Source organism: Anguilla rostrata, chromosome 14 (assembly GCF_018555375.3).
Source record: "Anguilla rostrata isolate EN2019 chromosome 14, ASM1855537v3, whole genome shotgun sequence".
NCBI lineage: Eukaryota > Metazoa > Chordata > Actinopteri > Anguilliformes > Anguillidae > Anguilla > Anguilla rostrata.
This window is the reverse complement of record NC_057946.1, coordinates 35,380,510-35,405,622: the sequence shown is the minus strand read 5'-3', so window position 1 is coordinate 35,405,622 and position 25,113 is coordinate 35,380,510. Positions and strand designations below refer to the sequence as shown.

General features: G+C 46.2%; 1 protein-coding gene across 1 annotated transcript in view; it reads right to left on the bottom strand.

Annotated features, from left to right (window-relative positions):
• Nucleotides 1–23,636, bottom strand: part of mfhas1 (multifunctional ROCO family signaling regulator 1) — a 41,870-nt gene extending 18,234 nt beyond the window's left edge. Inside the window, exons 1-2 of the mRNA XM_064308314.1 lie at nucleotides 23,358–23,636; nucleotides 20,201–23,205 (exon numbers count right to left, since the gene is read on the bottom strand). Of these exons, the coding sequence (XP_064164384.1) occupies nucleotides 20,201–23,123 (2,923 nt within the window). The 5' untranslated portion in view covers nucleotides 23,124–23,205; nucleotides 23,358–23,636. The remainder of the gene's footprint in view (nucleotides 1–20,200; nucleotides 23,206–23,357) is intronic.
• Nucleotides 23,637–25,113: the final 1,477 nt, after the last annotated feature.

Genomic DNA, 25,113 nt, shown 5'->3' with positions numbered 1-25,113 from the left:
TCAACTCCTTCTCTCGTCTCTGATGTAAATGACATCGATTTTGATTCACAAAAAAAGGAAAAGAAACAGGTGAGCTTCAAAAATCTCAGTTGTATACGCTAGTCCTGTACTTAAGAATATTTTTTCTCTCTCCTTTGTACTGTGTCACGTATAATACTTAAGCCCACAACAAAGAAAATACACAGAGACCCACCCCCCAAAAAATGATGGCATCTGGATATAACTCCTCCCCTTTTCCCCACTGAAGTGAATGTATTCAGAATATTTAGCAGAGGCTGCAGCTTAAATAAAAAAAAGCCTTTAAACCATTAAGTCTTGAAGCCTTTAGCTATGCCTTAAATATTGTGATTGTGACTTCAGAAATAAAGACACGAGATCGGTCACCATTAACACAGCATTCTCCTAAAACCCACTTAAAGACTTTAATGATAAGAGGAAGACTTTATATCTCAATGAAAGCATCACTCCAAATGGTCGTTTAATGAAAGATTTGGCTTTGACATGAAATCTGGGTCACACCCATCATTCTGAAGGTAAGACGGAACATACCACATTATGGTTTTAGGGGGGGCATTGGCGGGCCAGCAGGGGGAAATCTTCCCTCTGGTCAAATAAACCCCAATGCCCCAGTGCAGTGACGGGGACACTGTGCTGTAGGAGATGCCGTCTTTCGGATGAGATGTTAAACCGAGGTCCTGACTCACTGTGGTCATTAAAGATCCCATGACACTATTTGCAAAGAGTAGGGGGTTCCCAGGTGTCCTGGATAAAATCCCAGATCTGGCTCTCGCAAAATAAAAAAAACTTGCCACCTAATCATCCCCTGATTCAATTGGATAAAAAAATGTTCTCTCCCTCCAGTGGAGCTGCTCAGTGGCCAACAATAGAGGATTGTGGTTGTACTGGGCAGCTCCCAGGTGTGAATGTGTATGAGTGTGAAGCAGGGCATTGCTGCAAAAGAGCATCCGTGCTCAGCGAACCTACCCTGGGTAAATAAAGGTTAAATAAAATAAAAAAATTCCCATCTTAAAATCTGAACATTATTCAGAAAGATACATCCCTGGTCAAATCAAAAAACATGAGTCCACCCTCAGCCATTAGTCAGAAATTTGGCTACGCTTCTGCAAAACTCACATTCGGTAAAGCCCACTTAGCTCTCCGTATTGCGTACAATAATATTCCACACCATGTACGGAATATTCTACACAGCAGCAGTTAGGAGCGTGGGTCTGAATGTTGCCCGTGCTTGTTGGAAGCAGATTCGCACGACTGTGCCAATGTACAGCACACATCGCTGTACAGACTGTGCGCATACATATATATGAGTGCTGAGGCACTGTGTGTCGGCCTACTGCATGACAACCTGCCTCTCATAGTCAGATACCAAAATAAAAACCGTGGCTAAGCTAGAGAGGTTACCACGCACGCTGTGTAACATGTGAATCACTGTAGGACAGAAAGGGCTGTTTGTTTGGTGACCGGGATCTTTTTTTCATTGAATTAACCTGCATAGCACAGCTTTATCTCTTGGGCCCAATGAGTTCTGTCATTTCAAATCTGGGTGGGTGATATCAGACTATGGAGCAGAATGTGGAACAGATAAGGAGGGGCAGATGCACAATAGCTTCTCTATGCCAGGGTACTTAGCGTAGTGGGGCAATAAAACCAGGGCAGGGCTTTTCGCATATAGACTCGCACACAAAGAGGTTAACGCCCAGGGCTAAGCTCTGGCTAGTGACCCCTGCTCGCCTCCTGGACTTATCTGCTGGCAAAGAATCATCTTTAGGACTGTATTAACCCAAATATAACTGATCCCTCCAGTGTGGGGGCAAAAAAAAAAACCTTTTAAGGAGGAGACAATGGGTCTAGAGAGGCAGGAATTCTGATGTCACAGACCTGGAGAAATGAAGGTATTAAAACCACAGCAGAGATGTTCCTGTGCAACCCAGCGCTCAATAATACACAGCTTCAAAATTCCTGTACAACCCTGCACTCAGTATTACACAGCACACATGTTCCAGTACAACCCAGCGCTCAGTAATACACAGAAGTGTTTCTGTACAACCCTGCACTCAGTATTACACAGCACACATGTTCCAGTACAACCCAGCGCTCAGTAATACACAGAAGTAGCCTATTTCTGTACAACCCAGCACTCAGTAGTACACAGCAGAGATGTTTCTGTACAACCCAATGCTCAATAATACACAACATAGATGTTCCAGTATGACCCAGGGCTCTTTAATACAAAGCTCCAACACTCCTGTACTAGCCAGTACTCAGTAATATACCGCAAAGATGTTCCTGTACAACCCAGCACTCATTAATAATCAGCAGAGACGTTACGCATGTCAGGGTGTGCGCGAGAGACTGACAATAACAATTTGTGGGCTGAGGCGGCACGCGAATGGTACGCTAACGCTAGCGCGCACGCCTGCTAGCAGAGCGCTCGCTCACAAACCCACAGACGCCGAGGACTCGGGCCAGCCAGGCACACCATAAATCAGGGGAAGTGTTTCCGAGCCCTGGCCCACTCCATTTAAGGACAGATGAAGGAGAACAATGCTCAGGGAAGGAGGGAAAGTCTGCGCATTCAGCACAACAGAAATAAAAGCGAACGGTAAGATATTTAGGTCAAATCCCAGCGGGAATCAGTGAACGCTCTTGGATGAAGTGCATGTAGGTCTATGGCATCTGCAGGCAGATTTGTCAGAGGGCCATTAAGGGGTCTTAATAAAAGTATGCATAAATATAAGTCAGTGACGCCCCACCCTCGTAGTTCTCTGTGTTCTCGGCATGCAAAAAAATAAACAAAACCAAAAACAAATCACATCGGACATTTGCACACACTGATGTCTCTGGAAACAATGCGGTGAAATCTGTCAGCTCTGGGACTGTACTGGGATTGCCTCCAGAAGAATGTTCTGCTGAGATGCTGTGCTGCACAGTCCAGAGGAACTGCTGAATTAAGCAGTTCAGACAGAGACCCCAGTCCCCAGTCGAAACAGTTGGATGTTCCCGAAAGCAGTCCAGGTTAAATTAGATATCTCGCTCAAGAGTACAAACTGCAGTTCAATACATTAGAAAACAAACCTGCAGCTCTTTAACCACACCCAGAAGACCCCACTGGCTTAGTTCAGGCCTTAAGGTACAACACCCCCTATATCTCCCCTATATTACCTGCGCTAAGTTCTCTGCCAGGGGTTCCCAAACTCAGTCACGGGGACCCTGTATAGGTTTGCTTTCCTTCTAGTCACAATTGTAACTCCTGTGTTGTAATGAACTGTTCATTGCTCTTAATATGACCCTTTTATGTCTACTGCGATATCATTTTTGACAGGTCATGTTATGTCAGAGATAGATCTTCCTTGAAGACTAAGAGTTCCAAATTCACATCCCAGGACTGTTAATCAGTTTGATCACCCAGTGCTTTATTTTTTATGTTCAATACTATATGGAAAACGGTTACTTTAGAAAGGAGTTACATTTTTAAAATCGCTTCAATTATAAACTCCTATCTGCAGTAAATGTAGACATGTAGTTACTGATGCTAAACCATGAAAAATGAAGTGTTCAGAAATTAAGCAAATGACAAAGAGCCATACCACCCTTTGGGGTAAAATAAGCTAAAGGAAATACTTAAATGCGTGTCTTCAACAACCTTAACTGATCAAGTGATTGACTTAAACAAAAACCAGCACAGTGGTCCCCCAACAGAACCCTGGTCTTAGGAATTTCCCTCTATACCTCTGTACACATCACAGTGTTTCTGACCAGGCGCAGATATCACGGCTGACAACGAGGAGAAACCTGCACAACACTGACCGCTACGCTGCTTCAGGGTAGTCAACGTGCTGAAGGAGTAGTCTGTTGCAAGCTCAATCAAAGAAGTTCACCTTTAACGTACCCTTTATTCAGGAGTAACACACATCTATTCAGACAGAACAGAAAGTGCTTCTCCCCTCTGTATAACAGACGGTGTAATGGCCAAGTCCAATGTTCCCACAGCGCACAGCAGGATAGAGGTGGGATGCTTGCTTCTACAGGGGAAAAAGCACACAGCGCCACTCAGACAGACTCATTTATTGCGTCATGTTCACTCGCGGTATTGACAGCCAGTCAGGGCACGTGGCCAGTAGAGGCCATTATAAGTGAGCCACCCACTGTTTCCTTTCTGAGTTATTAATAATGGTTTCAGCCTCCCGCCTCAAGAGTCAGTTTCCAATTAAGAACATACAGGCCCACAGAGCTTCCAGTCAAAGCAGGCTCAAGCACGCTGGCTCCTTAAAATGAAGAAGTACAAAGTGGCCCTCATGTTTCTGCGGTTCTGTTCTGCTACTGAGAAAAAGTCAGACGCAGGGATGTAAAAAAACCACAGAAAAAATGCAGTACTTTCCCCAAACTTGTTTATTTTGCACTTCAGTTAATGATTTCTCCCTACAAGCCTCTGTAGTCTTCCCCCTGCTCAGAAAGCAGAAGCATCGCACCCATTTTTCATGGAAGGGGAGAACCACTTTTTCTAAATTTACAGCCATACTCTACGCTGCTAAACCAATGCTAAATTCTCAGACTTCCCTAGTTTTGCTTTTCATGCACTTGGCAAGTGTTCCAGAGAAAACAGTTCCCTGAGGTCCAGGGGGAGTGAGTAATAACTGAGTAAGGCCGAAAGGAGGTTCCTCTGAGGCGTGAAGTGGCCAACCAAAAAACCACTCCGCCGTCTGACCAAGGTCATCGATAACCCGGCTCCTCTACATCTGATCCCGGCATTCTCCCAGAGCGCAATGTTTTCACAGCAGAGAGCTGTGAATCATGGCCTTCCCTGGAAAAATCCCAGTCCTGTGACTGCAGCCAAATCACAGCACTGAGAGTATCTGAAGCAATTCTTTTAAAAATGTAGAGATACTTCAAGTCACTCAAAAGTCAATCATCCTCAAATCAGCCAAAACAAAGAAAAGATGAAGTGGCTATGTGAAAACGCGGTGAGATGTTTCAAATCAATCGAAATTCAATCAACTTCAAATAGCCTAAGTCAAATGTCCTTTTCAGTGTGTTTTTTTTCTTCAATTTTCCTTTTGAAAAGCATGCTGGCCTGACCTCATTGCTTTTCCCGACACCATATTTCTCATTTACTTAGTGTTTCACAACACCTTAATGTAAGTAGGACAGTGATCTTGGTCTGGTCTTGTCTTGGCTGGATTGTATCTTTTAACAAAATACATTCCACTTTGCAGGTCCGCACATGCAAACTGCCACTCCCAATTCTCAGCTCCAAAACCCCGCTACCGGGCCCAGAGGTAAAAACAGCAGCAATCCTCCACAGAGATGGCAAGTGTGTGACAGCTTGTATTTCCTTAATAATAAATCTCAGTAAACGTATGGTGTCATTCTGAACTGAGGCCTGATTCATCTCTGTATGTGTATTTGTAGAACGGACAGAAAGATGACAATACGTGGCATCATATGGTCTAAATCTTTAGACAGGCATTCACAGAGGCTGCCTAAAAATATGTCCATGTTATACACACTTATGTCTATGGGTGCTTTAATGGATGTCAATGGCTGTATAACCCCATAAAGCACAGTGAAGAACCATTTTTAACTTTATTTATTCAATATCATCAGCATGAAAAGACAATTACTTATAAAAATTATGATTATTAGTTATGCACAACTAATGGTCATTTGCCACCCAAATTGACACAAAATTACAGAAGAACCGAAACTATGCAACTCAAGAACAAGGGGTGAGGTCAAAGTTCAGAATTTATAGTTCGTCTCCGGTTGATAACTTGTCACTCAATAGAAAAGGAAAATTATTAAGAGTAATGTCCAATTTTAAACCTTTCGGTAGTTTTACACCATTGTTTAAACCAGTTGCATCGTTTGGTCTCAGGCTAGCTAGTGTACATGCTGGACACCTTGATGAATCAGAACAGAGTATATGGCAAAATCATAATTTAACACACCTGGAAGCTGTAACATGGGACAGAGACATACTGTAATTTTACACCTGGAGGTTGTGTCATACATCAAAGTACTGGCAGCTTTTAACTAAGCTCCCCAATCTACATATTAGCTCCATACTGTATATACTACACTGGAATAATCCGCTCTGCACCAAAACTGGGTGCATTTATGAGCTGTGCCACTGGGGTGCCCACCTTTTCAGCTGAATTCCATGATAAGCTAATGACAGACAGCTTAAGACTGTTCCTGTCAATCTCAATGAAACATTTTACTGTGGTCTATGGACAGACTAGGTATGCACAGCTAAATGGCTAACTGAGCCATGTTAATAGGTAAATCCGTTCATGCACACATGCTCTCCAGGAATGGAATTGCTCACCTTCCTCTCCCTCACACACACACACTAACACACACACACACACACACAACCTCCCATTATGACCTACATTCTCAGTCATATTGCAGGAATGCTCAACCTTACAGTGCAACAATAGCAGCACAGTGGCCAGCCAGAATGACGGATGGATTTTTGTGCAGCCATTGCACTTCCTCTTGCAGAACAACTATCATGTGCTTGTGGTCCTTGCATTTCCAAGTTTGTGTTATATTGTTATTTACTGTAGCAGTTTTCCTGGTTTTTAGCTTCCAGGCAACTTTGAGCTGTCTACAGAGAGGGCAGGGCCCACATTTTGGTCGAGAGTGGGTGGTTATTTGGAATTTCCACCGCCGCACTGTTACAGTAAATCAAACACCAGAAATTCCAGCAAAAAGCAGTTCTAGATCCCACAGACACAGAATATGACTAATATTTATGTCACAGTTGTTCGACGAGTTTGGGAAACTTGGTTAAGGGAAATAATTTTTCTCTATTAATCAGGAAATAGCCTATTGATTTCAGAGCCGAAATACCTCTGGTGCCACTAATATCTGGCTTCATTGCTGAACGTGCTCTCCAGCTACCAATGAGTGCAAAAGTTCTTGATGTGTGTGTCGTTATGACATATCCACAGCCCTCTGTCTCTGGCTGAGACAGCTGTTGGCGGGTGGTGGATACTACTGCCTGCTATTTCCTTACCCTAAGTCCCACGGGGAGCCTGGAAATATCTAAAATACCCACCAGCATTGTTCTTCTGGTTGCAACAAATGTGAAGCACCTCTTTGTTTTTCTACCAGTAAGGGGATGTCACGACCGTCCTCGATTTCTCTCTCTGATTCAGACCACGTTAGGTCCGCCAGTCTCCAACTGGGTCTGAGCAGACAGTCCACAACGCGGTTAATATCTGGTTCTGCTGTAATTGGGAACACTTGCAAAGAACCATGTAAACGCTGCCCAGGGCCTCGGCCTGGTCTTAATTGCTTGGTCACCTGGGAGACCCTGCACACAGATGCCCAAATCCCCAGGGATCAGCTAACGGGATTACGGAGCGCCCGGCCTCGCCAGAGCCAATCACACAGGCCGGCGCTCTTGAATGGGAGAGTGAAAGGGTACGGGACGCCACTCTTCCCACACTAGCCCGACAGGGAATGATGACCGGATTCAGATTGGGGATTCCTCCCCCTGCAGCAGAACCCTCTTCTTTCCCCAAACCGTCACCCTCACATACGCACAGCATGAATCTGCTCAAGAACTCACTGGTCTTTAACTCTTCATTCACTTTAACATTTTTTTTGTCTTTTTTCAATGAGTAATAATGATTTAATCCAATGTTTGTGATTAGGGGCGACATAGCTCAGGAGGTAAGACCAATTGTCTGGCAGTCGGAGGGTTGCCGGTTCAAACCCCGCCCTTGGCATGTCGAAGTGTCCTTGAGCAAGACACCTAACCCCTAACTGCTCTGGCGAATGAGAGGCATCAATTGTAAAGCGCTTTGGATAAAAGCGCTATATAAATGCAGTCCATTTACCATTTACCATTTAATCAATAAATGGCAAGTCTACGGTGTAATGCGTAAAGTCTTCAGAAAACAAACCAAAGGCAAATGGTGGATTCAATTCAAAATCACAGGGGGCTTACTCCTTACCGTGGGCTGAGCAGAACTAAACTTTATTGTCACCAGCTACTCCTATTATCCAAGTACAGTACTGCAATGTTTCCTGTGCTGCAGATTGGTTACCACACTTTTTACAATGTGCTTTATTCTGAGGCATAAACAGCCCTTAGACCAAAAGTTTTTTTAATGCGAAACTCCAAGTTTGACTGCAATTCAAGTCTATCTGGCATTAACAGACACGCTCGGCTCTCTAAGGTGTAGAACCAGTTGGGTGAAACTGATGACGAACAAACTGTAAATTGAGTCCACATCCATTCATAACTGAAAGGCACCATTTACAGACTGTACTCTCAAGAACCTAAATTATGATGACATCATCCTGTAAACTCTCCACTGAGAAAATCTTAAAAAATGCACAGAGAGCTGATGGTGCCTCCTGGGCAAATAGGTATGTCATCACTTCTGATGAACTCCACAGAAATGTATTAACTATAAACACATACAACCCCGTGAAAATGTACAATAGTGTTACATATGCTCCACTGGAGCGCATACACTTTTTTTCATGGCTATGGATCTTAACTGTATAATTCAGGCCACACAACCTACCTAAGAATGAAATTCATACTTCTGCCCTAAGACCTTTTTGGATGCACAGAACACCGACCACCTTCAGACATATTGGATGATATTTTACGCACAACATTTCTCCCCATGCTAAAAACTGCTTGGAGGCTCCTTTGGACTATAGGTATGGGGTACCTCTGTGGGGAATGGGTTCCTGGAGACCCCCAGCAAAATGAGAAAGAATCACATTTTTATTTTTATTATACTTAAATAATTTTGATATTCTGTTAACACACTTGTTTCACAGGCTCATGTCCATAATTTTCTGGTAATTGTTGTAAAGTAACCATTATATTACCAGAGTGTTGTCAGTTTTGGGGGGCTCTGAGATGAAAGGTTTGGGAACCCAGGTCCTAGACAAGAGGAATCCAGGAAGTGCTGCTCCCTGTCCGAGGCATTCCTTCATTTTGCGTTTCCAGGGTTTCCCCCACACAGGGCCCCGGACGGCTTCTTTACAGAGAGTGATTAACCGCAGCCAGGGGAAGAAGGCGGGGTCCCGCCGCTTCACGGGACAGAGTAAACGGAATCACTCGATGAAACGGATTAACCTGCGGGTCACGCTGCTACGAAAGGGTCCCCCATCCCGCGCGGCCGCGACTGAGTAAAGAATGCCCCCCCACGCACGGCGATGCGCGCACCTGCCTGCCAGCCTCTGACCCCACTGTTTGAGGAGCTTGAGGGAAAAACCATTAACACGCCATTAACACGAACCCACACCTCAACACACTCAGCCAGCCAGACCACCACCACCAGAAGAGAGCTGGATAGTTCACTTTACCTACAAAAGCACTTTGTTTTGGCATCCAACCTGGCATCCAACCTCAGACTGCACAACCGTACGCTTATTGAACCAATTGAGTTCACTCATTTCTGTAATCATTGAGGACAGGGCTACACCACAGCATTGCAGCTGTTTTATGGCCAGAAGACAGCAAAAAAGGCTAAAGCGCTCAGAATTCTGACCAATATCTGAGGTGGTATTTAATTTAATTTATTTTAATATATCAATATCAGACCATCTGGGCTCAGAGACTATGCTGTCACAGTGCTGTTTATTAATGCATTTATATGACTGCATCAGTGTGGTTACCTTAGCCTCTAGGTGTGCTCAGGTGTCAAAAAATACAATCAACAACCTTCAGCAGGAATTGTCTTCATGCTGAGAGAACACAAATGTGTTTAAAAGGTGCTGAAGTTCAAAGCACCGAGTTCTTTATTTGACATAAAAGCTGCTGACACACAACCTACTCCTCTATCCACAGGCTCTTTAAACAAACTGTAACCTGTCAACAAAACAAACATGGATGCCATTATCTCATGCACAAGCTGTGCACAGTTTTCTGAATGCCTTTTAATACTAATAATTAATCCTAGGCCAAATAATTATTGGAAATACTTCAACCCTTTAGATACCAGTAACTTAAAAAAAAAACACTTTCACAGATCCTTGCATGTTTTCAGTGAAACACGCTACACACCAACCAAAATAAATGATTGCATGAAGTTAGCTGGGTTTGCTGGGTGTTCAGGGGCAGGTCACATAAGGAGAGGTCGGGTACCAGGGCAACCGGACTCCGTTTCGTCGCCGTCTCCCACTCGACAGGCAAGACGTGGCTGCTGTAGTAGCAGTATTGGCAGCCATCGTGTGTGGGTCAGCCAGAGGCGTTTGATCCATACCGCCTTTCCTAATAAAACACACAGGGTTTAGAAACTCCACATTCCTTCCTCCGCCTTTCCATGACCTCACATCGGCGTGGATTTCCGTTCAATCGGACAGCGATACAAAGATCCCTCTGGATGAGAATCGATATTAATGGACAAGGGTATGAGGGTATTTGAGGCAAACTTTAGGTTACCCTAATTCCATAACAACCAGTCACTGCTATATGTTGGAGCAGGGGCTTTTTCTGTCTGTAATTGATACATTGCAAAATAAAGCAGAATGGTTGAGCAGTCAATAAACAAAAATACTACCTGGTTTTAATACGTCACCAAAAATATAAATAGCCCTTCAGTAACTGGGTGTACACCAGATATGTATACATTGATCCTGACCTTCATTTGATGAGGGTTCATGTATAGAATACACTGCCTCTGGCTCCTACATGGCTATGAATATCTCTCCTATAACATATGGGTTTCTATGACAGTGTCCTCGTTGTCGCACAAATGTGCATGTGCTTCCTTATCTTAAAACAGTCCAGCATTAGCAAACAGTGATTAATTCTTCCTGGCATGGCTAAAGCTTGAGATATGCAAACACACTTCACTCCCATAAACTCTTATTCGGAGGGTTCTGAATCCCCGCTAAATAGCAAACTAAATAGAAGAATGCGACAACACACCAATATAAAGTACCATTCAGGTTTAATGTGCGTTTTCAATACACAAATGTCTTCCTCGACATGGTTAACAAATACAAAGACAGAATTTGCTTAAATAAACTTAGACACACCCATGGTGAGAGGTCAGTTCACCATAGCATGAGCACACCATCAACACATCATTAGAGGGTCACAAACTGAATGTGGAATTCATTCCTCTGCACTTCACTTCACAATTCACTCCATCTCTGTGATGGACTGCTGTTGCAGGGATGGAATGAAATGGCCACCTGCCTTCCACAGGACAAGACATACAATAAGCCCTGAGCTGAGCTCATCTGAGCAGACATCCCATTCTGTAGCAGGTGTTCAAATTTTAGCCCTCATCTCTGAATCCATTTGTCCGTTTGAACGCATCTGTGCCCCCCGTACAGAGACAGACAGAGCAGGCGCAGAAACATCAGCAAGGCAGGAATGGCTGGGGCAGACTGTGAGACAGAACAGGGAAGGAAAGCCTTGGAAGACCGTGCCTCCAGATCCATGAACCCTACTGAGTTTAGTCCAGCGTTTCCCAACCTTTTTCCTTCTGCAGCACACTTTCCAAATTTACAGAATCTCACGGCACACCACCTTCAAAAGCATAAAAAATAAACACCCTGCAGCCCCCCTCCACACACGCACGCACGTAGGCCTAAACGTTCTTCTGGGGTTTTAATTAAGCAATGTACATTATAATGACATTTATTTTGGCTTTCTGTGAATGGGATTTGTTCATTTAAGTTTTTTGAATTCATTTGAACATTAAAACATTTTTTAAAGGATTTTTTCACAAGGCACACCTGACCTCGCCTGACAGCACACGAGAGTGACGCGCGGCACACCGGTTGGGAAACGCTGGTTCAGTCTACGAGAGAAAGCTCTAAATTATCAATGAGAGCCGCTGAAGATATCATGCCCAAATATGGAACCGACAGCAGTGCAGTTCACCTGCAGCCAGGAACTCAGCGGAAGAACACTAGTGAACTCTGAATTTGATTAGAGAGAAAACTATAAGCCATGCAGAGGTTCTATAAGCATTAGTCTTACAAAGTAAAATAGTTGAATGCTCACATCAACCTTCTTTATATTTAAATTAGACATCACAGACCATGTTGAAATTCTAATAAAAATATGCAGAGAACCAAGCTTATTATTTTTTATGGAGTTAGTCCTAGCTTTTGGTCGATTCAAGCCTATAACGACATAATTGGACTGATTTTAATGAATCGGGTTTAATTAACTCAAGTGTACGTGCTTCAGGCACTCAGCATTTCAAATAAAGATTATTCAGGGTCAGACTTTTAATCCTCCACCAAACTGAAATTTCCCTGAGACTCCAGGACCAGGGTTGCCTATCCCTGTCCTTATTATTCAGTGTATTGTGAAAAAATATGTCCAACAGAGGACAAAAAAATCTGGTTAGCTATAGCAATGTCGGATAGTACTACTTAGTGCTGCATTTTTACCTATAAACTTGTTTAATTTGAATTAACACTGAAGATATTACTGTGTTTGTGAGTATAGTATAGTTCAAGGTTTTAAAATAGTATGTGTGTGCGTGTGTGTGGGTGAACAGAAACTTGCTTCAGATATGACAATGATTAAGAACTGTGCATGTAAAGTCTAAAAGAGACGTTTCCCAAACGTTTAGCATAAAGGCAAAATGGCAGCCTCATTTTCAAAAAGCAAACAATGAGCAGCCTGTGTTTCCGTGGCAACGGCACAGGTGAAGCTGATAAACTCTCCCACCTGACAGCGAGGCTCGGTGCTCGGCACATCGGCCAACCTTACAATCACAGCCTGCTTCTCTTTAACCTGCATTTGGCACGCGAGGGAGGGGGAGGAGCCTGCGAGCTCGCTTTCAAGTCAGGAAACGAGAGCTGCCAAACAGACGTATCATCTTAAAAATTGAACGCCAGAGACCTGCAAAAGCCCCTCATTAGATTTCATCGAGATGGCAAAATTGGCGATCTCAGTGTGCAAAATCTGACTTGGATTCAAAGAACGGAATTCCCCTGCAGCCAGGACACGGGTTTAATTTAGAGAGGAAGACTGCAGACTCAACACTTAAACAGGAAACTAAATGGATATATTTTCAATACTATTTCAATGTTTGTTTGTTTTTAACATACACAAACTACTGTCATCCAGGAAAAGATTCATTTCATTCATTGTTTTCAATTTATGCTGCTAATTTTATTTGAAAAACACATTTGCATGCTTCACCACGTCAGCTGCAATAGATTTTAGATTTTCTTGATACATTAGATAAGAAAATGCATGAATGAATGCATACAGATTCAGACTTTTCATGCATACAGATGCACCCATTTATTTAGAGACCTGCAAAAATACACTATACACCTCCTACACAAATGCATCTATCAGAATTGTGGACGTTTAGGCAGTTTGGCAGGTGGCACAGAATTTATATAAAAAAGAGACAAGCAAACCGTTTTACATATGAAATACGTACATGCAAATACATATCTCCCATACATGAACATGAAATACTGCACATCTCTGTTTAGGGGTTAGTGGAGCACCCTTTTTTTAGTCCTCCATCTGGTATCACTTGTTAGTAACAGCGTGTCATTGAGTTCAAAGGCAGCCTGTTCCCTAGGTATCCACAGCGGATTGGATTCGACGGGGCTAAAATAAGAGGGCTGCAGCTGGTGAGGGGACACCCTGGAGCATTGCTGAGAGTTGGGTTCCATTCTTCACATTCCCACAGCCACCTAACCTACCGCAACTCCCCCCTCCTGCCCCCACCCCCACCCCCTCATGCACCATCGCCCTACACCCCGCCTTCCTGTGCTCACCACCTCAAACGCAGCACCCCCTATACAACCCCCCACCCCCCCATCACCACATTCTGCATCATGAAATCAAAGTATATCACAGGGGACAAGCAAAAATACAATAAAATGTATCCTCTTACAAAACACCTCCCAGATAAATGAATCTATAAACTATAGTCAGCGTGGTGGAGGAGTAGGTTGCTTTGAAAGAGGCCCAGAACTATAAACCATACAAGAACAGGACAGCAACTTGTATTAATAATGAAAAACATACATGCAGATACATATTTCATACGTATGTGTTTTCATTGTTAATACAGGTTGCTGCCCTCTTCTTGGATGGTTTATAGTAACCATATCCAGTTTCTTTAAAATATTTTTGGGATTTGAAAGCCCATAATTCATAGAAGAGAATAAAAAGAGATCTTTCTCTCCGAAAGACTCAGATGAGCAGACTTTGTTCAGTCATAGTGACTGCAGTGAAAGCTTTGGGGATGGATCCACACAATTAATTCCAAGTCATATCAATCAACTTCAAGCTCCACCCTTCACCCAAGAAGTGCATCACAAAAACATAACAGCCAAAACAAAGTCCTTGCCCCCAACCGAAATCGAATGAAGTTAAAAGCGGGGTCATTTTCTTTGGTCCGGTAGCTAAAGAAAGCTGTTTTCTTTCAGCTTGCGCCAATCCCTTGGCATATGATGGCTCATCAGGTCCTGCCTCATTACCCAGGCAGAAAGGCTGGCTTGTGTCCTGGGTCAGTCTCTCGCTGTTATCTGGCCAAACTGAGAGTGATGCACGGCCCCAAGTATGCCGTATTTACATAAGCAGAATCGGAGTCTAAGTCGTAAGCAGATCATCCTCCATCTTGTACCGTGCTGTTTTTCAGTTCTGACGCTGCCATTTAAGGTTAAACTAGAACAAGAAATTCATGTTCCCCCGCTACATTAACCCCTCTCACTTGTTTGTTTTGCAGAAAAGTGTCACGTAAAAGTAACAAGTATAACCAGTAACAGTGAACAACTGCTGATTGGTGCACGCTAGTCACAAGATGAAGGAAAATACCCTTAAGTGGACAGTGTCTGTATTGATCCCGCAGGAAGAGATGCTTAAGGGGTATTGCCCTGATATGCTGTGCAGATATGCAGTGTGTCCCTCATTATAAATGCAGGGCCACAGAAAAGCATTAAACAAGGAATACACCAGGACAGACAGTGCAGTTGTATGAAAATAACTCAGGTTAGGGTGGTGCGGCGCACCAAGAGGTTAACCACCCTGAAGTGGTTTTTGCATCGAAAATCTATATAGAAAAAGCTGTGAAATACAATTCAACTAAACGGTTATAGCATGGTGTAGTTACTTTCACTTGTATTCTGAATCAGCTGGAAACAGAATGTCCAATTGAAACAGAATATTTTAACGGCTATGAGGCTGCTTTTGCTGGAGCTACGTGAAAGGCATGTGTCATACTGTCTCTCTTATAGGATAATCTCTCAACCAACAAGTATTTCACCATGCCTGATATATTTTCCTGTGTGAGAATAATTTCTCGTCACAAATTTGACAGCATGATTCAGACCCGCTTGTCAAACCAAGGTGAAGCGCGTGGGTAATTTACATACAGCCCGTCTTTCCTTGCACCTGGGTGAAAATAGGCAGAACCAAGATGCCCAGAAACATTTTATAATCAGTGACACGCCAACTGAACACCTGCAGGAACAATAGTGCTGTCCCCCAGGTTATTCCAATCACAAATGCAGTTTAATTCCAATTAAAGTAGAGAAACAAGTGGAAACACTGACTGTAAAAACCTTTTACTGAATACTAAGTAGCCAAAATGTGTTTATATCAATACATAATATGTGGTTGTTAGCTAGTTACATGCCTCCTACTTCTATTTCTCTTTTAAACCCCAACTGACTTTCCCAGAATGCCCTGCAGGCCTACTCCATTGCGGGCACCAGTTGTTGACAGGCATGCCAAGCTGGCTGAAAGAAGCCAGCCTTGCATGACCGCTATGTGCTAGGCTAACCAGTCAGATGTGAACCTAAACCTGACCCCACCCTTCTGTCTTTTCTTAGCGCTCAGTGAACCATCATCAGGGCACCAACCAACCAGATCCACATCCTGCAAGCCTCCTGTTTCCAGGTCACTGAGAGGGCAAGTAGAGGACCCATCTCAGTCAAGGAAAGTCAATACACTGACATAATAATACAATATGTCAGGCCTCCCCAGGCCTAGCTTTGGAGAGCCACAGGGGCTGCTGGGGACCCCAACCCTGGTCCTGGGGAGCCACAGGGTTTACCAGGGTGCTTAACCTTGTTCCTGAAGAGCTGCAAAAGCTGTAGATTTTACAAGATGCATTACAAGAAATGATAAACAAAAGTGCATATAATAACAGCCAACAGTTTTTATTTGATTGAGTTGTTTCCTCAATCTTGACACTAATAACCATACCCGCTGACATTTTCAATAACACCTGCGAGCGTGTTGAAAAGAAGGAGAACAAAGTGGTTTTGTGTACTGCTGTATCCGAAGGGCCCTGCCCGCGTACACTTTGAGGGTTTTAGTATCTGAGGAAGGCAGTGAGTCTGAGCGGTGGCGCCCATGTGCTGCTAAAGAATCTCGATGAGGACACGGCACGCATGAGCATCTGACACACAGACGCGCCAGAGACACGGCTGCAGCTGGCTCAGCAAAGCAGCTCATTCACGCAGGACAAATGACCAGCAATGCGTTTGGCAGTGGGACAGCATTCCTTTCAGGAAGGCAGACTGAAGAGTCTGTCAGTTGCACTGGAGTAAAGCTGGTCCATTATTGTCATCTACGAACCTTGAACAAGCTATTAAAGGCAAATAAATGAAGTTTTGTATTTTTCGTACAGTTCTTGAAAAATGATCTAAAAGTAACGCGAGTGTTTTCTGTCTGCTCACAGACTCTGCTTGTCTCGCTGTACTGTATGTCACAGCTTGATATGGATATCTCTCGACCGGCCGGCTCCTTGCAGCCGCATCCACATTCTGCAGCCCCAGCTCACTTTCCCCAGCTCCCCAGACTCTCGACCCCCTCCCGGGGAGAGTTTGCTTTCGCAAGCAGCAGAACCCCAGCAGTGTGTGGGGCCGCTCCGGAACAGAGCCCAGGCCTGCCCCCTGTCCCGCACCGACCGCCACGAAGCGGGACGAGACAGAGAGGAGGAGAGGACTGAGAGACGAGGAAAGAGAGGATGGAGAGCGGAAGTGAGAGAGGAATGAGAGAGGAGAAGACTGAGGAGGCAGAAAAGATAGAGATTAGGATGGAAAGAGGAGGAGAGAGGACTGAGAGAGGAGGAGAGAGAGGAATGACAGCAGGAGAGAGGACTGAGAGAGGAGAAGACTGAGGAGGCAGAAAAGATAGAGATCAGGATGGAAAGAGGAGGAGAGAGGACTGAGAGAGGACTGAGAGAGAGGAATGGCAGCAGGAGAGAGGACTGAGAGAGGAGAAGAGAGGAATGAGATTGGAGGCGGATACTGAGAAAGAGGAAGAGGGGGGAGAGTGAGGAGTGTGGAGGGGAAATACCGCTACATCATGAATTTGGTGACAACCCAGCCGAATAACCTCTGCCAAGAATCCCCCTTCCAACCCCCCACCCCCACCCCGACTCCCACCCGCTCTGACTGCTGCTCTGCCTGCTTCCAGACCTCAAGCAGAAGCTCAGAGAATGCTAAAAAATCCCAAATAATGATTTTGGTGCTCACACACCCACACCACACACACCCTTTACATTCATGTCCACCTCTGAAGTGACACAAAAAATTACATTTCATTACTATTAGCCTAGATTTAGTCTACTTAGAGAACTGACAGAAAATATGACCCCTTCTTTAGCTAAAATAGCTTCCAGTGTATTAAATAACCATCTCAGAGTGCTGATCTAGGATCAGTTTGTCTATTTAACCCATAATGGATGAGGATGGGATATTGACGGGAAAACTGATCCAGGATCAGCACGCATACTCAGAGACGTTTTATGAATATGGGTCCTGTTCCTCTGCGGAAAAGCATGATATATTTGCGTATAACACTTAAACCACATACCCGGCAGGTATTACAAGCATGACTGTCATCCCCCACTGGTAAAAATAGAAAGAACACCAGCATCAAAACAGCATTGAATTAAGCATGTACGCAGATATCTCACCCATTCGAAACCAACAGCAAGGATTACTCCTTAAACAGAGCAGGACAAACATTCCTTAACCTGTCCTTCTACGGTACATGGGCCTATAATATATTTAATGAGATGCAGGCTCAAGCCTAGATCTGTGTTTCTACGGTGCATGTACCTAAATGATCTCTAATGGGATCCAGGCTAAAGATGTTGGACTGAGGAACATGAGCTGTGCATGTAGGCTAAATGGTTTAGTTTCTTTTCTTCATATTGAAGCTCACACTAGAGTTGCAATGCAATAGCCCAGCTAATGCAGGAAATCAATGTAGGAGAGAAGCTGAAACCAGTGGGTCAATATCACTGGTTTAAAGCAATCCTTTGCTGGTTTTTTATTTTTATTTTTTTGTATGCCTGTGTATCTGGTAACTCGTTCGTTGTTTTTTTTATTGTGTAGCACTGCTGGTGCCAAATCAATTTCCTCCTTTGGGAATCAATAAAGGACTGACTCACTCAATCACTAATTCAGCATTACATTTTTTTACAGAGATGGATAGACTTCATAGAATGGACTGCATTCATATAGCGCTTTTATCCAAAGCGCTTTACAATTGATGCCTCTCATTCACCAGAGCAATTAGGGGTTAGGTGTCTTGCTCAGGGACACTTCGACACGCCCAGGGCGGGGGATCGAACCGGCAACCCTCCGACTGCCAGACAACCGCTCTTACCTCCTGAGCTATGTCGCCCCCACATAGAAACGCAGCTTCCTTGGGTAAGCATCTCACAAATACGTACATACAGTAGCTATATGTCATGTTGCATACATATTCCCAGAATTCAGAATCAGTGTGTAAGCTGATAAGTGTTCATGAGCATTCATAAGCATGCATGCAGGGAAAAGCTACCCCCTATTAGGAAGAGAAAATGTAAGGAACCGTGGTGCTGGCAGTGAACCCTGCTGCGTGACAGGCACCAGCCCGCAGTAGACCCTTGCCGTACATGTCTTATCCCCCGCCTCGGATTTTAAAATGCGTTTTGTATCCATGGCGATGATCTCTGCTGCCAACCCGGAACTAGCCAGCACTCACGGCTGGAAGGCAGACTGTTTTGAGCCCAGTTCGTGTCTCTAGGTGGGGCTGGCAGTCCACTGGGACCCCGGCGCCACCGCCCTGCCTTTGTCTTGCTGCCACCCCCCACCCCCCGATCCCCATCCCCATCCCCCACCTCCCCCCCCCAGCCTTGACCTTATTCTGAATCACCATTTCTCAAATCACGCGCATGACACCGTGTGCTGCTCGCACAAACACAGAAGCGCTGTGGCCGAACGTTTTAGCATCCAGCAGACTCTCACTGCAGTCTCTGGGGCTCTCAGAAGGGAATCAGATTATAATGGGAAAACTATGAACAGGCTGTTTGTTATTCGCACTGAGCTATATTCCCATTAACAAAGGAGACAGAGCAGTGCATATCTCAGGCTCCATATTGCATGTCACAGCTGTACACTGCGTATGAGCACAACCGTATCAGCATAAAACCCACACACAAAGGCGCACACGCAAACATAGCACAGCTCACCCATTCTGGTTACTAAAAAAGGGCGTGTGTACAAAACAAGGGACACCAAAAGAAATGTGAGCCCGGATATGTATGCCATACCGAACCTGAAAAGCACAAGATTTGGCTGCAGCCCTTCGGCTTGCAGGCATCGGATGCAGCTTCTTCCGGTGTGTTTACATAGCATAGCTACAGAGAGCAGGGACTGGCAGTCTGCAGTGTGACCCAGCAGTGCTCTACAGGAAGGCGAAACACTGGCTGTCCCCCATGTCTCCATCACACAGAGCCACTCCAACATAACAAGGCCTCGCTACGCCACCCTTCTACACACACAAGGGCCACTCGTATCTGCGACATATATACATCCAACACAACAGAGGGTAGCACACAGATCCTCAACCGTAATGAGCACACGCACAAGTCCATCACTCAGACCAAGCACTCTATTCACAGAGCGCAGCAAATTACCCCCCGGGTATCCAAAACAAACTGCAGTGTTTACTTCCCAGACTGAGGTACGCATAATATACTAACAATTGCAATTTTATAGAAGGATAGGGTTTTTTTCAAGACCAATGCAAAAAAAAATCATAAAAATTGTCTCCCGTAAATGTCTCACCGTGAGGCAGAGGAACAGGGGCATTTAGATAAGCACAACGATCATGACTGGAAGAGGTATTTTTGGATTGAACATGATTTGAGTTGGGGTCAGAAGGTCAGGCAGGTAGAAGCAACAGGACGTGACTCACCTGGAAAGGTGTGGGGGTTGGGCGACCCTCTCTTCAGGCACTTGGAGCACAGGACGTGTACAGAATAATGGAGCCCTGGCCACTCCTGCAGGAGCACGTTCAGCTCCTCCACCAGGGGCGTTATGGCTTGCCAAGCAGTCCAGATATTTGGCAAAGAGGCGTGGCTAGCGATGGACAGGGTCTCGGCCTGCAGCCTGCTCCGGGACGGCCGGTAGCTGACCACCACCGGCACCTTGCCCCGGTAGGCGAAGATCTGGTGCTTCCCGTCGGCGCGCTGCACCACGTGGCTGTTGATCTGCACGCTGTAGCGGGCGAACAGGCCGGGGGGGAACAGGAAAGGGAAGCAGTACTCGATCTGCAGCTGCTCCACGGAGAACAGCTGCCCCGTCAGCGCCGAGCCGCCGTTCACCCAGGCCTCGGCGTGCGGCTCTTCGTTGCTGACGTAGCTGGGGAACTTGTACCAGAGGGTGGCGCCGTTGAGGGGCTTCCCCCGCGGCCTGTTGACGCAGTAGCAGACGCCCATCTTCTCCAGCAGCTCCAGGATGAGGTGCAGGTCCTGCTGAGTCTGGATGAGGGGGCTGAGGAGGAGGCGGATGACGTGGGAGGGGAGCAGGCCGTGGAGCAGGAAGCCCTCCACGTGGTGCTGGAGCTGGCTGGCCCTGGCCTTGTCCCCCCCACCACCGCCACCGCCACCAGCGCCGGCGCCGGCCCCCTGCAGCTTCTCCAGCAGCGCCGCCGAGTCCCTCTGGAAGAAGACGTTGAGGATGGCGATGAAGCGCGGCAGGTTGTGGAAGACGTACTCCTTGAGGGTGGGGCTGTCCTCGAAGTAGAGCAGCTTGCCGCTCTCGTGCAGGTAGGACAGGGCGCTCTGGAGCCGGTCCTCCGTCAGGCCCGCCTGCAGCCCCAGCCGGGCCGAGTCCCACCAGGAGAGCCACAGCTCCCGGGGCTTAAAGTGCAGCTCCTCCAGCGCCTGCCAGGACCGGGGCAGCACGCGGTGCAGGTTGGGGAATATCTCCCGGTGGTCGGCCACCGACGTCAGCTTCTCCCTCAGCCGCCGGACGTTCCGGCAGGCCCCCACGCAGCTGACGCAGAGCACCGGCGACAGGATCTGCAGCCGGTGGTTGAGCAGGTACTGCAGCTGTGACTTCCTGCGCCGCAGGTTCTTGTCGGAGACGCCGTAGAAGAGGACGTGCGGGCTGGCGGCGCGGACGTCGTAGCCCTGTTCCAGCGCCTGGTCCACCTGGCCGGCCACGGCCTGCAGGGCCTCCCTGTCCCTCCGCTCCTGCAGAGCGATCTGCCGGTGGATGTCCAGGCTCTTCTCCTCCACCTCCGCCTCCTCGCACAGGTCGGCGTGCGTGCCCACGAGGCACACCACCGCGTGGGGCACCTTGGCGCCCAGGAGGTGGAGGAAATACCCGACGTGGGCGTAAAATGTTTTTGGCGTGTACGTCTTTAAGTTCACCACCAGGATGTACAGGGCCCCGGGGGACAGGAAGAAGGGCTTTATTAGGTCAAAGTTCGGCCTCCCAGAGAGATCGTAGACAGTAAACGTCAGACTCCGGTCGGCGTCTGCTACCCAGTTAGTCACATCGATCCCCTGATTCCCAAGGGGGACCTGGGTGTCCTGCGGTTTTCCGACGACGCACCGCCTCAGCCCGGTTTTCCCGGCATTCTTCTGTCCCATCAGCACCAGTTTTAGCCGGGGCTTCACAGCCGGCTGCGAATGCGCCAGCTCTTTCTGATAGGCAGCTATGTACGGGATGCCTTTCATGCAAACCTCATACGGAGGCTGTATGAGGGGGTTGTCCTTTACTTTCCAGATGTTAACTCTGGCCAGCTTTCCAAAGTTGTCAGGAAGTATCGCAATTTGGTTACCCTGTAAAACAAGCTCCTCCAGCTTCTCCAATTCTACAATCGAGTCAGGCAGATATGTAATTCTGTTATTGTCCAGCCATAAATTAGCAAGCTTACACAGCTGGCCGATCTGCTCCGGGACCAGCGTAAGTTTATTCCTGCTCAGATACAGCTCTTCCAGGCCCGCAATCTGGAAGATGACGAGGGGGAATTCCGCAAAGGCGTTGGAGGAGAGGTTGAGCATCTTCAGCCTCTGCATCTTGCCGAAGGACGGTGGCAGGGCTGTCAGGTTGTTACTATCCAGCATCAGGCTCTCCAGGTTGCTGAGGTCACAGAAGGAGTCGGGCAGCGAGGAGATCAGCGTGCCGCTCAACCACAGGATCTTAATGGACCGCAGCTTCCGGATGTCGCTCGGCAGAACCTCGAATCTGTTTCCGGAACAGTCTAGCTCCTCAAGGTCGCCAAGCGCCAGCATCTCCAGGGGGAAGTAGTCCAGCTTGTTGTGGTCCACGTCCAGCGTGCGCAGCCTGCTGAGCTGGGAGAAGGACCTGGGGAAGTCCCGCAGCTCGTTGAAGCTGATGTCCAGCTCCTCCAGGCCCTGCAGCGTGCCAATCTGCGACGGCAGGTACTGGATCTTGTTGTGGCTGAGACACAGCTTCTTCAGCCCCCTCAGGAGGCCTATGTCCTCGGAGAAGTAGCCCAGGCAGTTGTGGCTGAGGTCGAGCTCCGTCAGCTGGCCCAGCTCGAACACGGCTGAGGGCACGGCGGGGAACTTGTTCCGGCGGAGGACGAGGATGCGCAGGTTGGTGAGGGCGGCGCCCAGCCCCTCTGGCAGCTCTTGGAGGGAATTGTTGCCCAGGTTGAGGACCTCGATCTCCCTGATGTTCTCGGGGAGAGTGATCTTCTGGCAGTTTTTGGCGCTCAGGGTGAGCTGCCGCAGGTTACTGCGCAGCTTCCTGGAGCGTACGGCCGCGTCCCTCCACAACCTGGCTGTTTTCAGATTGCTGTCCCTTCCAGCCATGGTTTCGCAGAGAGACCCCACCTCCTCCTTTTCATTGAGGGAAAGCATCTATTATCCTGGCAGCATGGTGCTCTGCTTCCTTGGCTCGCCAATTCGCGCGATCCGCACCATAGCCGTCACAAAGTCAACACTGGCAAAACAAATGCTATCAAAACCAAATCTTGGCGAAAAATCGTAGGTATTTTCCATTGTGTCCGGAAGGCGAATATAAAGCAGCGCAGGCATTTCATGCATACACTTATTCCGCGGCGCTGAATGCAGAACAACAGAAACCAACCTTACCGCAATTAATGGGTCGATTTTATAAGTCCAAACGGTCCGGTCTGAAAGCAAAGCGGGTTGCCTGGCACCGCCAGCGGGTCCTCCGGTACCACGACATCAACACTATCTAATTTAGATCTGATTGATTCGAGTCAAACAACACACATTCCGCGCACCACCCCGCCTCAGTGCGTGCCTCCGCCTGTGTTCGCAGACTGCAGTTGTAGGTCTCCTCTCTGAGTGTGAGGCTGCAGCGACGCCTCGAAAACACTGCGTCAGAATCCTGATCCCACCTTCCCGAAGCAGAAACAATGAGAGCAGAGGGGGGGAAAGGAGTTGTCATCGTGAAACAAGAATCCTGAAAACCAACTATCCATCCCGTAGTCTTAACAAAATATTACAACAAGAGGCGCATTCGTTTTATTTGTTATTATTTTATTTTAAAGGGAGCATCATTCCTTAATATCCGGATGCTTGGTATAGGAATCGCACAACTCGTCTACTTGAGATAGTCCGCGTCCCAGCGAGCTGTGCATTTTGCTTCTGGAATACATGTCCAGGTCACTACATAAAATGCGAAAAGGACATGTCCTTTAATGATGCCTTACATTTTCAGTGCTAAATACACGACCTCAAAGTGACATATAAATCAGTCACCTAAAGGTTTTTCATAACGACCGTTAGCCTATAGGCTACAGGGGCATATTAATGCTGTGTGCCTGCGTAGTGTCTTGTGTTGTCTTTGAATGGACGAATAAGGCAATTTCCTGAAATCCGTGTTTGTAATATAGCCTATTACTCGGTAAAGAATGATACCGAAACACAAAATGTCTATGCCAATGCCAGCTTTTGTGAGGGAGACGATTGTCCTTTGTGTTAGAAAATACAGTGAGTTTGTCTCCACCCAGCGGAACATCTGTGTTTATGGGGCAAAATGAAACACATTAAACTCAGAAACATCCCGATAGCCTTATCTGTGTCAAAAAAACGTTTAGCTGCATTTTAGATGCGTATGTTCCCGGATCTATCCTACTATACTTTATCTGAATACCGAACTCTAGGTTCATTTTTGTAGCTAAGCAAACAGGGCTCATATTTATCCTACCAAATCTGTTTGCCAGAGGAACATGCAATGGAACATAGCATATTTTCTACACAACACTGCAGGTGGACTCGGAGCGCCGGATAGTGGACAATCAAGAGCAGTACAAGCCAGAGCAAACAAAAAATATGACTGACAAAACGCAACAGGAGTTCATTCAGACAGGTTAGTATTTTTTATTTATTTTGTATTATCTGTTAAATGGGTGTATTCAGATAATGAACAATAACAAACACGTATACTTACATGTAAATGTAACATTTCATATGTGTCATCTTTTTAGACTTAAGGTAAATGGTCTGCAGGGTTTGGGCCAGTTCAAATAAAACCAAAATTGATGGGACAATTCCAATTTAGATCTAATGGCTTTGCGTCGTGCCTAACAACACCCCAGTGACCGTTAAATTATTCACGATACAAAACGGCCTCTTGGGTTGTGTTTAATCATGAACTGGAATTGGAATTTAATCGTTAAACTGGAGCTGAATATGAAACCACCAGTTCCTTATAGGCCTACTTAAGGACTGGAATTGAGATTTCTCAGTTCTAAAAGGGTTTCAATTGGACAATGCAAAGTCTTGTTTTATATCTATTCTATACATTATTTTGCTATTGATTTATTCTACATCCCCATTTGTCCAGGCAAAGAATATTACTATTTAAACTCCTTTCCCT